The 15,419-nt window shown below is 39.4% G+C and overlaps 1 protein-coding gene and 1 pseudogene across 3 annotated transcripts in view; both read right to left on the bottom strand.

The window, feature by feature from the left end:
• Positions 1–2,042: 2,042 nt before the first annotated feature.
• The window catches only part of Atad5 (ATPase family AAA domain containing 5), a 36,736-nt gene continuing 23,359 nt past the window's right edge, over positions 2,043–15,419 (bottom strand). Inside the window, exons 15-23 of one of the 3 annotated variants that reach the window (XM_048367353.1) lie at positions 13,803–13,979; positions 13,407–13,543; positions 12,012–12,105; positions 9,813–9,877; positions 7,219–7,399; positions 5,322–5,500; positions 3,526–4,385; positions 2,911–3,069; positions 2,043–2,811 (exon numbers count right to left, since the gene is read on the bottom strand). In XM_048367353.1, coding sequence (XP_048223310.1) covers positions 2,733–2,811; positions 2,911–3,069; positions 3,526–4,385; positions 5,322–5,500; positions 7,219–7,399; positions 9,813–9,877; positions 12,012–12,105; positions 13,407–13,543; positions 13,803–13,979 — 1,931 coding nt within the window. In that variant the 3' untranslated portion in view covers positions 2,043–2,732. The remainder of the gene's footprint in view (positions 2,812–2,910; positions 3,070–3,525; positions 4,386–5,321; positions 5,501–7,218; positions 7,400–9,812; positions 9,878–12,011; positions 12,106–13,406; positions 13,544–13,802; positions 13,980–15,419) is intronic. The other 2 variants (XM_048367354.1, XM_048367355.1) reach the window with 2 other exon arrangements.
• Positions 2,549–2,721, bottom strand: LOC125366638 (annotated as a pseudogene).

Genomic DNA, 15,419 nt, shown 5'->3' with positions numbered 1-15,419 from the left:
ACAATCTGACAAAAACTTCCCCAAATTATAACCAAATCACACACACACGCCCAAGGATGGCATTCAGGCCCTGAGTCCCAGGACTGACAAAAGTCTTATGGACTTTAGTGCCCAAGTTGCCTTTGAACCATAGTCCTCAGATCTCAGCCTCCTGAATAACTAGGATTACAGGTGCTGCTGGTACCTGACTATTCCCTTTTTTTGTTTTGCCAGTTCTAGGCCTTGAACCCATGGCCTGAGCACAGTCCTTGAGCTTCTTTTGCTCAAGGTTAGCACTCTACCACTTGGGCCACAGCGCCACTTCTGGCTTTTTCTGTTTATGTGGTGATAAGGAATCAAACCCAGGATTTCATGCATGCTAGGCAAGCATTCTACCACTAAGCTACATTCCCAGCCCACTATTCCCTTTTATACAGGATGAAATCTGTAAGATACAGCTTATATCTGTACCTATAAAATCTACATATTGATAGGATGACTACATCTTGAACTATTTAAATACCACACAGAAGCCTTCCTTTATCTTTAACCTTTAATTATATCAATAAAGAAAAGTTGTAAAAACACATACATCTTCATATTTTTTGTAAACATACACATCTATGACTTTAAAAATTACAGAATTAGGATCCTTCAGAGTTTAAAAATATAATCCATCAGATAATGTATCTGAAAAATAAGCTGTTATAAGGTGTAGACATTTAAAATATGGAGTGATTTTAAACATACCTGATAATTTGACTGCAGAAAACTAATGTATTTAAATACCTCATTACTAAAGTAAAAAAAAAATAGATCTATTTAAAAAAAAAACCCTTACTGTGTATGGTAGTTCATATTTGTAATCCCAGCTACTTGGTAGGCTGAGCAGAAGAATCACTTAAATCTAGGAGTCTGGGGTGGCCAGGCCAATCAACAGATTCAAAAACAAAAACACCCATGGTTCTAGCATAGTGCTAAGGTGCTGCCCTAAAGTATGCTAGTGAGGCTCTGAGTTTGATTACCAATACCACAAAAATAAAAATATAAATAAAAATGGCTACTATGTATGTAGAAACCCTATGGTAAAATCTTCCCTTGTAATCATTTTAAGGAGCTGTTATAGCTTGTCAAAAAAAAAAAAAAAAAAAAAGATCCAAAGTATCACCAATAGCTTTATCAGATTTTCTGTTTTTTTTTTTTTTTTTTTCTTTGCTATGCTGGGGATTGAAGCCAGGGCTAGCAAGTTCCCTACCACTGAGCTACATGCTCAGCATGATGTCAGCAAGATCTATATGAAGTAAAACATCAGTGACATAAAAGTAGAAGGGAAATTTACAAGGTACAATACTTCACAAAATACACAGGGGTTTAAAAAAGATTTAGGAAGGGGCTGGGGATATAGCCTAGTGGCAAGAGTGCCTGCCTCGGATACGCGAGGCCCTAGGTTCGATTCCCCAGCACCACATATACAGAAAACGGCCAGAAGCGGCGCTGTGGCTCAAGTGGCAGAGTGCTAGCCTTGAGCGGGAAGAAGCCAGGGACAGTGCTCAGGCCCTGAGTCCAAGGCCCAGGACTGGCCAAAAAAAAAAAAAAAAAAAAAAAAAAAAAGATTTAGGAAAACTAATTCAGAATATTTATTTTACTTTATCCACATTCAATGACTCACTGATTAAAATGTTTTAGGGACTATACTAGACATAAACCTACTGGTAAACTCTTGTTTTAAAAATGAAACAATTGCCAGGCACTGGTGGCTCATGCATCTAATCCTAGCTATTCAGGAAGCTGAGATTTGAGGATCGCGGTTCAAAGCTAGCCTGGGCAGGAAAGTCTTTGAGAGTCTTACCTCCAAATAACAACCAGAAAACTGGAAGTGGTGCTGTGGTTCAAGTGGAAGAGCGTCCAAAGCTAGCTTGGGCAGGAAAGTCTTTGAGAGTCTTAACTCCAAAGAAAACTGGAAGTGGTGCTGTGGCTCAAGTGGAAGAGCACTAGCCTTAAGCTGAAGAGCTCATGGGCAGTGACCAGACCCAGAGGTCAAGCCTCATGACCGACCAAAAAAAAAAAGAAAAAGAAAAGAAACAATTTCTTTCCTAGGCAGTTTTCTTAAAAATTTCATTTGAAGTTTTATGTTTTGTATTATGTAAAGTTTAGAAAAATTACCATGTATATGCTTCCCATATACAACATAAAAGAGCATTGATACGTGGAGACGAGTGGATTATGGGTAATAGGAAAAGAGAGAAAGTACAGTCTAGTGGAGCAATGTAACATTCTTAGAAATATCCTAGTGAGTCCTTTTCCAAAAACTGCTGACTTACATACAAAACATTATCAACAAAGCAAAATTAGATAATACAAAAATTTCAGGAAAAAACCCTACCAAATCATATATACAATTAACTCAAAAATTTCATTTAAATATCTTTACATTAACAAAAATACAAATAGTCTCTTTCAAATGTACATTAAGAGAAACTTCCATGAAGATCAATATACTACAGAAATGCACCTTAAGTACCACACACACTGTACAAGATGTCAATGAGTCGTTTTGCTTTGTTTTGTGTTTTTGTACATTGTTTTGGGAGGTTCTGCAATATGAATGAAGAGGATGGAGAAAGCTATTCCATCTCCCTGATCCAAAGGCCTATTTAATATACTGTCCTCAGAGGATGCATGATACCAAACTGACAAGAACAGCTACGACAATTGATCCTGATCGAAAGGCCCAGAAGTGATATTAATGGGTATTAAGGGAAGTCAGCTGCCAAAATATTCACAGTCTCTTTAGGAATGTCTAGATGGATTCCTTCAAAATAGTGCAGGAACCTATCAAAAGTACAAAGAAAAATATATATTTAATATTTTAATCTGAAGCAATACTTTTCTTGAAATAGTTATCTAAAATATTATTTTTATGGTGCTTACCTTCTTTTGTTTTTTCCTTGTTCTTTTAACTTCTCAGTCCTACAAATGTTCCGAAGAGTTGGCAAGTATTCGATTATACTAGATTGTTTATTACCCAGGTTCAGAAGAGATCGACTAGAAAACACACTTTTAATGACTGCTATCCTCTTGCAAGCATTGCTGTAAATTAAAAGTAATACATTACGTTTGTCAATACCCAATAAAAATGTAATAGTCCCAAACCAGTTTCCTTGCTTCTAGTCTATATGACAGCTCTAGATTAATTTTCTGGACAAGGTCTCAAGACCCTTTGCAGATCAGGCTGCTCTTGAACTCACAACCCTACTTCAAATTTTCTAGTGGTGGAATTACAGAAATGAGTCACCATACCTGGCTCCATGCTCAAATATGTCTATGTGTAGTCACAGCAAGTCTAACCCTCTCCTGTCAAATGAGGGTTTCACAAACCTAGCCCAGACTCATCTTCCTAGCAATCAAACTGACTTTCTTAATGATCATTAGAGGCTCCATTAACATTAAGGACCTGCTATGATCAAAAGTCTACCTTTTAAAAATTAGTAGGAAAGAAAATGATTTCCCTCTTACCATTTATTACTGAAAAACAAAAAGACTTACTCTGAATTAGCTGCTGACTGGCTAAAGCATACATTGTTGTGCTTTTGTGAAACATAAAAGGTAAGATCGTTGGTTGGATCTTTTCCTAATTTCTTGCATGAATTCAAGGATTCCAAGGCTTCTGAAATAGTAGAAGAACACTTAGTGAAACTGAGAGCTTCTGCAGCTGCCTTTAATTCTACAGAGCTTCGTGAAGTCCATCCATCACTGTTCTCAAGACTAAACTCATCACAAAGTCCACTTTTAACCTTTCCACTTGTCCAATGAAAGTCATTTTTACCAAATTCCTTTAGCTCATTTACATCAGTTAAAAAAGCATCTAAGAAGGACAGGTTATCCATGAACTCAGTGAGTGAATTTAAACAGTGAGAAACAAGGGGCGAACAGTTTTTCTCTGTGAGTGTTTCAGGAGGACGAGGAATAGCCTCAACATTAGACTCCAAGCACTTATTCAGTTTCTTTGTCTCTGGATTGCTTTCTTTGTCTGTGGCTTTGCTTTCTTCTAAATTCGAAGAAGACTCCAGGGACAGGCTAATCAGTTCATCAGGAAAGTCCAAACCAGTGTCAAATAAGTCACTATCATCTAGTATCACCATCCTTTTCTGTTTCTTTTTCTGTGACTTCTTCAATGGCTGCTGTCTTTCAGACTGTTTCCTAGTGGGACTCCCCACAACAGTTGTTGCTGCACTGGTGTCTGCTGTTACTGATGAGCCACAGACAGCTTTTCTCTCTGGAATGATGGCAACTGGTAATGGCAGAATGAACTCAAGATTACTATATAAAAAATCTACATTCCGCATATGGAATTCTGAAAGAACCTGGATGAGTTTGTGCCATTCTTCCTTTGTAGTGATTTTTTGCTGAAAAGTGAATTTAAATAAAGAAATGTCAGTATATACTTTGGACATTTTTTGCCCATACGAATAGTTGTCCTAATTCTATCTGAAAAATTCTAAGTTATTACCCCTTATGTTTTTTCTTCTGCCCATTCTGGGGCTTGAACTCTGGGCCTGGGCACTGTCCCTGAGCCTCTTTGTGCTCAAGGATAGGGCTCTACCACTTGAGCCATAGTGCTTGCTACTTCTGTTTTTGTTTTGTTTTGTTTTGTTTTCAGTCATAGAACTTGAACTCTGGGCCTGGGCACTCTCCCTGAGCCTCCTCAACTCAAGGCTAGCGCTCTACCACTTGAGCTACAGCACCATTTCCACTTTTCTGGTGGTTAATTGGAGATAAGAGTCTCACAGACTTTCTTGCCAGGGCTGGCTTTGAATGGCGATCCTCAGATCTCAGCCTCCTGAGTAGTTAGGATTATAGGCATGAGCCACTGACAGCCATGTCACCCCTTATGTTTCGTAAGTCTATACTGACTATGTGCCAGGCTGGGATGAGCTTAGAGGTAGAGTGCTTGCCTGGTCTGTGCAAGGACCTGGCATCAATCCCCAACACTGAAAACCTAAGTAGTGCTTCTACGAATTACATTCAGATCACGCATTTGAATTAAATGCACTAATATTTAGTATGTACTAAAGTTTAAGAAGAAAACCACTTACTTAAAACTATCCTAAAATTATCTTTGTTACCTAAAAAATTCTTAGATGCTTTCTAAATCTCGTAATGTGCATTTAATGAAGTATCTGTGCATTATTAGTCAAACAGCAGAATGTGCTAAATTCCAAATCTAACACCTATAAAAACACTAAGGAAAATGAAGTTAAATGTAAGATTCAAAATACATAGAGTATTGGGAAGATTAAAAGAAATCTAACCTCCGCATCTCAAATAAACTTTCAAAATACCTTTAAAAATGAAAATAAGTCTTCAGATGGGGAAAAGATGTTCTTGAGTCCAAACAAGGTCTCAGCGCAGCCAGTATCACACTTAGGAAGTTCTGTACGACTCTTTTTTGTACTTTTACTTTTATTCTTAGTATCAGGTTCCTCTTTGGAGCAAATTAATACATTTCTATTACTTCCCTCTATAAAATTAATAAAAGAAAAAGTTAACTATACATATTTCAAATGAATTTTTAAAAAACTATAGAAAGTATGAAATATCTTTTTTACATCTATAACCCCATTTTGTTCTTCTCCACATATGTATTTAATTCATTAAGAATACAGGATAAGCCAGGTGCTAGGGGCTCATGCCTTTAATCCTAGCTATTTAGGAGGCCAAGATCTGAGAATTATAGTTCAAAGCTAGCCAGGGCAGGAAAGTCTGTGAGACTCTTATCTCCAATGAACCAGCAAAAAAGTCAGAAGTGGAGCTGTGGTTCAAGTGGTAGAGTGCTAGACGTATGTGGGGGGGGGGGTGGGGGGAAGCACAGGATAAGCTAGGAGCTGATGGCTCCCTCTCAAAATCCAAGCTATTTAGGAAGCTGAGATCTGAGGCTCTATGTTCAGTGCCAGCCAGGGCAGGAGAGTCTGTGAAACTCTTTTCTTTTTGTTTGTCTGTTTTTTTGCCAGTCCTGGGGCTTGAACTCAGGGCCTGAGCACTGTCCCTGAGCTTCTTTTGCTCAAGGCTAACACTCTACCACTTGAGCCACAGCGCCACTTTGGCTTTTTCTGTTTATGTGGATGAGGAATTAAGTGCAGGGCTTCATGTATGCTAGGCAAGCACTCTACCACTAAGCCACATTCTCATTCTCAGTCTGTGAGACTCTTATCTCCAATTAACCAGCAAAAAAAAAAAAAGCCAAAGGTTGAGATATAGCTCAAGTTATAGAGCACTAGCCTTGTGCACAAAAGTCAAGCAAGAGCATGAGGCCCTAAGTTCAAGCTCCACCAACAGCACCAGAAATTTTAAAAAAGAGTACAAGATAAACATTATTTAAAAGAACACCTATGGGGCTGGGAATGTGGCTTAGTGGTAGAGTACTAAGTTCAAGCCCGAGTACCATTGTGTACACACACACACACCCCACTACATGAAAAATAACTAGAGCAAAATAGGGCTAAGGTTGTGGTTCAAGAGATAGAGTATCTGCCTAATAAGTATAAACCCTGAGTTTGATCAAATACCAGTATTACAGAGGGGAAAATGGGGTGGTGAACAAAAACATCATAGAAGAAAAAAGTCTAAATTCATAAAAAGATGTGCATATACTATATGTTGATATCTTTATCTATTTATATATACTGAAGATTAGAATAACTTAGTATTCTTTTAAATATTTTTCAACAGCATACATTTATACCTATAACCATAGTTACTAAGGGAGGCTGAGAGTCACTATAGATCTCAGTTCAAGGGACAAATGTTGAAGCTGCTTTTTCTCAACCAATAGCAGGGTACAGTGGTGTGCACCTGTCATTTTAGCTACACAAGTCTAAGATCAGGAACATCATACTTCTAGGCCAGACAGGACAAAAAGATTCTAGAAACATTGTTACATTGAAGAAGTCCAGCATTGTGGTACATGCTTGTTATCCCTACTACTGCAGAAAGTATAAAATAGGACTGATATCAAGGCACAGATCTGGACAAAAGACAAGACTCTATCTCAAAAAAAACACAAACCCAAACAAACCAAAAACAACTGTACAAAATATGGCTAGATGCATGGCTTAGCAGGAGATCACTTGACTACCAGGTAAGAAGACCTAAGTTCAAACCGTAGTACTACAAACACAAATACACACTCACATACAGAGTCTCATAATAGTAATCTCTTATAATAATAGATCAACTTACGACAACCAGGTAATGGCTTTTCTTTTAAAAATCCACCTCCACTTCTAATCCAAAATTGTAAGTAAAGGATACTTTTCCTGATATCACAAGCATTAGCAGTCAACAAAGTTACAAAATCTTTTGCATCAGTTCTGAAATTCTCAGTTAAGCAGATCATCTGTAAATAGCTGGCAACATTTACCTTAAAAACAGAAAGAAAGATCAAGAAACAGCATTCCTTTCAGCGTTAACAGAATATATATAAAAGCAAGGTAAAATTTGCTTAAATTTAGTTATCTTCAGATTTTGAGAATTTAATTTCTATTAAAAAATGTACAGGCAGATGGCACCAAATTACAGGGATTTTCCATATATTTCTTTTCTTTACTGTGTTTAGTCTAGAACAGCAAAGAAACTTATATGGGAGATTCTCCAACCCTGAATATGGCAGGCAGTTTATCCATCTTGAAAAACCCGTTAGGAGGTTTTGGTATGGTATGGTATACATCAATAGAATATTTCATAGCCATCAAATGTATGAATACTATAACAATACAGAAAAATATTTATGTAATTTTTAAGCTAGAATAGGAAAATTGCATCAATGAGTACATATAAAAGTACACACACATACACACACACGTTTATATGTATTTTACTACATAGTCTTTTTTCTAAAAGAAAATCATGGTGGTTTGTTGTTCTTTTTGTCTTTGCCAGTCCTGGGGCTTGAACTCGGGGCCTGGGCACTGTTCCTGAGCCCCTTTGGCCTTTTCTGAGTAGTTTATTGTAGATAAGAGTCTCATGGCCTATTTCTGCCTGGGCTGGCTCCAAACCATGATCCTCAGATCTTAGCTTCTGAGTAGCTAAGATTAGAGGTGTGAGCCACGGCAACCTGGCCAGGTTTTTAACTAACTGTATTAGTCAGGTATCTAAAAGATGGGTCTAGCTCTCCAACATCCTCATGGAGTTCTTATTCGTGTGTGTGTGTGTGTGTGTGTGTGTGTGTGTGTGTGTATGTGTGTGTGTGAGAGAGAGAGAGAGAGAGAGAGAAAGTATGAGAGTGCCAAGTTTAGCATTTTCACTCAAGGCTGGTGTTCTACCACTTGAACCACACCTCAACTCCTGGCCTTTTGCTAGTTAGTTGGGAAAAAAAAAAAGTCTTACAGATGTTTCTCCCTAGGCTAGCTTCAAGCCTCAATCTTTATTTATTCATTTTTGGCCGGTCCTGGGGCTTGGACTCAGGGCCTGAGCACTGTCCCTGGCTTCTTTTTTTCGCTCAAGGCTAGCACTCTGCCACTTGAGCCACAGCGCCACTTCTGGCCGTTTTTTGTAAATGTGGTGCTGGGGAATTGAACCCAGGGCCTCATGTATACAAGGCAAGCACTCTTGCCACTAGGCCATATCCCCAGCCCCAAACCTCAATCTTTAGATCTCAGCCTTTTGGAATAGCTAAGATTACAGGTTTGAGCTACCACTGCCTGGTTAAAATGCCCCAATCTTGATGGGCATAGTTTGTTTTGTTTTGTTTTGTTGAGTCTTGACATGTAGTCTTACCTCTAGATCCTCCTGCCTTAGTCTCCTGTGTATGGCTCAAAGTTCCTGAGAATGGCCCTCAGGAAGTTTTGGAGGTCATGAAAATGTCCTGCATCTTCATGCGAGTGATAATTACAAAGGGCTTTTTTTTTTAAGTTTATGTTCACTGGCTAATAGATAAAAGTACAAATTTTAACTATATTACATTTCATCTTAGCCAGGCATGGAGACTCATTCTGGCAGAGACAGAAGATCTTAAGTTGGATTCTAGCCTAGGTAAAGGTAGAAAAATAAAAAACAAAAGTGCTGGACATGTGGACCAAGTGGTAGAATGCTTTCTAAGTATATGAGAGGCTCTGAATTAAATCTCTAGTATCATTAAAAAAATTTCATCTCGGGGCTGGGAATGTAGCTTAGCGGTAGAGTGCTTGCTTAGCATGCATGAAGCCCTGGGTTCGATTCCTCATCACACGTAAACAGAAAAAGCTAGAAGTGGCACTGTGGCTCAAGTGGTAGAGTGCTATCCTTGAGCAAAAAGGAAGCCAGGGATAGTGCTCAGGCCCGGAGTTCAAGCCCCAGGATTGGCAAAACAAAACAAAAACTTAAGAAAGTAATAATACTAGGGAAACAACCTCAAATGAACTTTGGAATTAGAAAGAATTAAATATTTGGAAAAAAAATTAGACCTGGAACAAGTGGCTCATGCCTGTAATCCTTGCTTTTCAGGAGGCTGAAATCTGAGTACCACAGTTCGAAGCCAGCTTAGGCAGGAAAGCCCATGAGATTCTTATCTCCAATTAAGCACCAAAGAAAAAAACCATAAGTGGATCTGTGGATCAAGTGATAGGGAGCTAGCCTTGAGCAAGAAAGCTCCAAGATATTGTCCAAGTCCTGAGTTCAAGCCCCAGGACCAGCACATACACACACAAATAAGAAGTAAGAATAGATAGAAGTCTTCTAAAACTCAGAAGTTTTAATTTAGTCCTTAGCAAACACATTTCAAATTATAACTAAACTTAATAACAGAAACTTTTATAATTATGATATGTAATTGATCATTAGGAAAATGCAAAACTTACCAGGGAAGGAGTACTGAAATTGATTTCTTCAAAACAACCATCAAACACTAAACTAAATGTTGGATCTACAGAGAAAACAAAAAAAAAAAACCCACATCAAACAGTAAGAGCACTAAGAAACTTTTTCCGACACTGAATGTATAGTAAGTAGTCTTGGGCAAAGGGTGTGGCTACAGTGGCAGACCACCTGCCCGGCAAGGGCAAAGTCCAGAAGTCAATTCCCAGTATCACCAAAAGAAAAAAGCCCTCCAGGGCTGGGAATGTGGCTTAGTGGTAGAGAGCTTGCCTAGCATGCGTGAAGCCCTAGGTTCGATTCCTCAGCATCACATAAACAGAAAAAGTCAGAAGTGGCACAGTGGCTCAAAGGTAGAGTGCTAGCCTTGAGCAAAAAGAAGCCAAGGACGGGGCTGGGGATATAGCCTAGTGGCAAGAGTGCCTGCCTCGGATACACGAGGCCCTAGGTTCGATTCCCCAGCACCACATATACAGAAAAAAACGGCCAGAAGCGGCGCTGTGGCTCAAGTGGCAGAGTGCTAGCCTTGAGCGGGAAGAAGCCAGGGACAGTGCTCAGGCCCTGAGTTCAAGGCCCAGGACTGGCCAAAAAAAAAAAAAAAAAAAGAAGCCAAGGACAATGCTCAGGCCCTAAGTCCAAAGTCCCAGAACTGGCAAAAATAAAAGAAAAAAGAAAGAAAGAAAGACCCTACTTAGGACAGAAACAAAAAGGTGGGATGGGGGCTGGGAATGTGGCTCAGTGGTAGAGTACTTGCCTAGCATGCATGAAGCCCTGGGTTCGATTCCTTAGCACCACATAAACAGAAAAAGCAGGAAGTGACGCTGTGGCTCAAGAGGTAGAATGTTCAGGCCCAGAGTCCCAAGCCCCAGGACTGGCCAAAAAAAAAAAGTGCAATGTCTACATATATATTATATATATATGCGTGTTTTACACATATATGTGTGTATATATATACAGAGAGAGCTACACACACACATATACATATATATATATATATAGAGAGAGAGAGAGAGAAATGAACTCCAAGAAGATATGGGGGAAAAATAAAACAAAAACTGTCTCCCCTTATCTGAGGCTTTGCTATTTTTGTTGGTCATGGGGCTTGAACTCAGGGTCTGGGCACTGTCTCTGGAGTTTCTTTTGCTCAAGGCTAACACTCTACCACTTCAGCCACAGCTCCATTTATGACTTTTTTGGTAGTTTAGTGGAAATAAGCGTTTCCCAAAGCTGGGCACTGGTGGCTCATGCCTAGAATTCTGGTTACTCAGGAGGCTGCTATCTGAGAATGGTGGTTCAAAGCCAGCCCAGGCAGAAAAGTTCTGTGAGAATCTTATCTCCAATTAACCACCAGAAAACTGGAAGTGAAGCTGTGTGGAAATAGAACTCAAAGTGGTAGTGCTATCCTTGGAGGAGGGGGAGAGTGTCAGGGGTAGTGCCCATGCCTTGAGTTCAAGCCCCATGACTGATAAAACACAAAACAAAAAAACAGACCCTCACAGACATTCCTGTCTGAACTAGCTTTGAACTGTGATCCTCATATCTCAGCCTCTTGAGTAGCATGAGCCACTGGCATCTGGCCTTTTGTTTTTGTTTAAGACTAGGTTTCAAAATACTGAACGAAGTTGTGATTCTCAAATCTCTTCTTCCTGAGTACTAGGATTAGGAATGTGTTACCACACCCACCTAAATTTACACTTTGAGGGGCAGTAATGCAATTTGAACTCAGGGCCTTGCGCTTGCTAGAGCAGGTACTCTAGCAGGATTCTTCTAACAATAACAAGGTGCTAGACCTGCTCTAGCACCTGCCTTGCACTAGTGCTCATGTTGGCTAAGTAGGTTCTCTACACTTGAATCTGAGCCATACTTCTTTCAACTGACTTTATTATTGCCAGTCCTGGGGCTTGAACTCAGGGCCTGGGTGCTGTCCTTGAGCCTCTTTGTGGTATGAGCCACAGAGCCTCTTCTGGTTTTTTCTGAGTAACTTATTAGAGATAAGAGTCTCACAGACTTTTCTTCCCGGCCTGGCTTAGAACTGTGATTCTCAAATCTCAGCCTCCTGAGTAGGTAGGATTACAGGTGTAAGCCACCAGAGCCCAGCTCAATGGACATCTAAAGGAATAAAATTAGAAGCTTTCCCAAAACATTTGAACAAAAGTTTTAATTGTACTGAAACCATTGTTGCTTACCACTTGTAGTAAGGACTACAGGTCGTTTAGTGGTTGCCATGAATGTTTTGATTGCATTCAAAAATCCAGTGTCTTCATCAAAAATGATGTCAACCTACAAAATATTTATTAGAACATTAATGAATTAAGAAACATCACACTCATTGGAATCAGTTATGTATACATAGTAAATATAGTATAGATCTATAATGCAAAACATTAATTTTGGAAGGTAAATTTAGCCCATACTGATAGCTGATGTCTTATAACATAGGTTTTACAATAATGAAAATATTCAGGGGCTGGGGATATGGCCTAGTGGCAAGAGTGCCTGCCTCATATACATGAGGCCCTGGGTTCGATTCCCCAGCACCACATATACAGAAAATGGCCAGAAGTGGCGCTGTGGCTCAAGTGGCAGAGTGCTAGCCTTGAGCAAAAAGAAGCCAGGGACAGTGTTCAGCCCCTGAGTCCAAGCCCCAGGACTGGCAAAAAAAAAAAAAAAAATTCAACAATGATATTAAAACACCCAGAGCCACCCATTTGCTGATGGTTCATGCCTGTAATCCTAGCTACTCAGGAGACAGAACTGAGGATCCCAGTTTGAAGACAGCCCAGGCTGGTTAACTGAAGTCTTTTATCACCAATTAACCATCAAAAAGCCGAAGTCAAGCTGGGGCTCAAGTAGTGGACTGCTAGCCGTGAGCAAAAAGCTTAGGGATAGAGCCTGGCAATTGCATTAATCAGTTGCATTAATTATCTTCCTGAAAATTATTTGAGAGTTGATGAAATCATGTGCTTTAATTACAAACAGAATAATTCTGGCTTTGGGGGCATATATATATATATATATATATATATATATATATATATATATATATATATCACACCCAAATACACCCAAACGTACTTTTCTGGAATTAAGGACTCAACCCACTGCCTCTCACTTGCTAGGCAGGTGGTCTACCACTTGAGCCCTTTGTTTTGTTTTATGTTGAGATAGGTTATCACTGAATGCCTGGGCAGTCTTCCAACTTTTCTTTTTTTGCCAATCCTGGGGCTTGAACTCGAACTTGGGGCATGAGCACTATCCTTGGCTTCTTTTTGTTCAAGGCTAGCACTCTACCACTTGAGCCACAGAGCCACTTCTGGTTTTTTTCCTATATATGCGATGCTGAGGAATCGAACCCAGGGCTTCATGTACATGAGGCAAGTGCTCTACCTCTAGGCCATATTCCTAACCCCTCGTCTTCCAACTTATAGTTGAGAATATTATATTTGTACCTAGTGTGTAACTAGAATTACAATTGTGTGCCATCACATATGGCTTACAATTCACCATAAGAAAATACATAGTCAACATTAAAATAAATTTTTACCAAGAAGTAAGATGAACATATACCTCTGTAAGCCTACCTCCTCAAAAAGAATGAGAGATGTTGCATTTTTTCTGCTGGGTTCTTCAGCTCCAAATGCTTTGATATTTGAATTTGCTTCAGTTGTATATTTGGTCTGAGTAATCTGCTTTTGTTCCAAAGAAGAATTTTTGACTCCTGCATAAATAAAATGTTAATGTTTTGAGAAAAATCATTTTTATTGGAACACTGGATATTTCCACTGAATAAGCTCCAAATGAATTCCTCCTAAGAAAAATGAAATAGAACATTAAAACTCTTATATGCAGCACATTTAGTGTAACTGAGGTTTAATAAATAGCAGTAGGAACCTATAAAATAGGTTCATACTTTTATATGTAAATTATGTCACTAATACTTAAAATATCTAATTTATTTTGTGAATTTAATGTTTTACCTTTCTTACTTTCTGTAGGTGCTTCTGCTTCGTCAGTGCATTTGGGTTTTGAAGAAACTTTAAAATAATTGGCCAAAGTTTTAGGAGGAAGTGCTCGTTTTGGCCCACTAGTTTTGGGTGATGATGGAGGATGTTTTCTTGGTGATGATACAACTCTCTTAGGGGAGTTTAATTTTTCTGTTAAAAACAAATTGCATTTAAGGATAAACGTTCTAAAAACTACAGAGAGCAAGATTGAGTTAATCACAAAAAAAGACCCAAATGAAACTTCTAGAAATGAAAACTACATAGTAGTACTGAAAGCACATGAGAATCTGTTGAAGAAAAGATCTTTGCTTGACTAAATAGTACTAACTATTGAAACAAATACAAAGAGAAAAGGGAAGGCTGAAAAACTGGGTAAAGCATCAAAAAACTGAAAAACTTCAAGGTATAATATAAGAAACTTGGAGTTGCCAAGGATATGAAGAGGGCAGGAAAAGTATTTTAAGAAAAAAAAGTTGGAGCCAGGCACCAGTGGCTCATGCCTGTAATACTAGCTACTAAGGAGGCTGAGATCTGAGGATCAAGGTTTAAAGCCAGGCTGGGCAGGACAGTCCATGAGAATTATCTCCAATATACCACCAGGAAACCAGAAGTGGCTCTGTAGCACAAGTAGTAGAGCACTAGCCTTGGGCTGAAGAGCTTAGGGACAGCGCATAGGCCTGGAGTTCAAGCCCCACAACTGACCAAAAGAAAAAAGAAACAAAAGTTGGGGGCTGGGAATGTGGCTTAGTGGTAGAGTGGTTGCCTAGCATGCATGAAACCCTTGGCTTGATTCCTCAGCACCACATAAACAGAAAAAGCCGGAAGTGGTGCTGCTGTGGCTCAAGTGGTAGAGTGCTAGCCTTGAGCAAAAGAAGCTCAGGGACAGTGCTCAGGCCCTGAATTCAAGCCCTAGGACTGGGGGGAGGGGGGAAATCCAAACTCAACAGAGTCAGAAAGTTTATGGCAAAGGAATTTCCCTAGTCTGGCCAGGAGGAGGAATGGTTATAGTCTTGGTAGCTTTATTATTTTGTGTGCCAGTTCTAGGGCTTGAACTCCAGTCCTGGGTGCTGTGTCTGAGCTTCTGTGCTCAAGACTAGCACTCTACTGCTTTACTTCTGCCTTTCTGGTGATTAATTGAAGATAAGAGTCTCACTGAAAGCCTGGAGCTAGAGGTTCATGCCTATAATCCTAGCTACTCAGTAGAGTGAGATCTGAGAATTGTAATTTGAAGCCAGCCTGGGCAGAAAAGTCCCTGTGAGACTAGTATCTCCAATTAACCACCCACAAAACTGGCAAAAAAAGAAAGAAAGTTGGCCGAGTGCCAGCGGCTCATTCCTGCAATCCTAGCTACACAGGAGGCTGAGATGGAATCACGATTTGAAGACAGCCAGGGCAAGAAGGTCCATGAGATTCGTATCTCCAATTAAACCAGCAAAAAGCTGGAGGTGGAGGGATGGTTCAAGTGATAGAATGACAGCCTCCAGTAAAAAAACTAAGGAAGAATGTGAATCTCTGAGTGTAAGCACAAGTACTGGTACACAGAAACAACAACCAACAAAATAAACAGAAGCTGAAATTACTCAATGCAAT

Source organism: Perognathus longimembris, chromosome 17, assembly GCF_023159225.1.
Source record: "Perognathus longimembris pacificus isolate PPM17 chromosome 17, ASM2315922v1, whole genome shotgun sequence".
Taxonomy (NCBI): Eukaryota; Metazoa; Chordata; class Mammalia; order Rodentia; family Heteromyidae; genus Perognathus; species Perognathus longimembris.
This window is presented reverse-complemented; position numbering and strand designations above follow the sequence as displayed.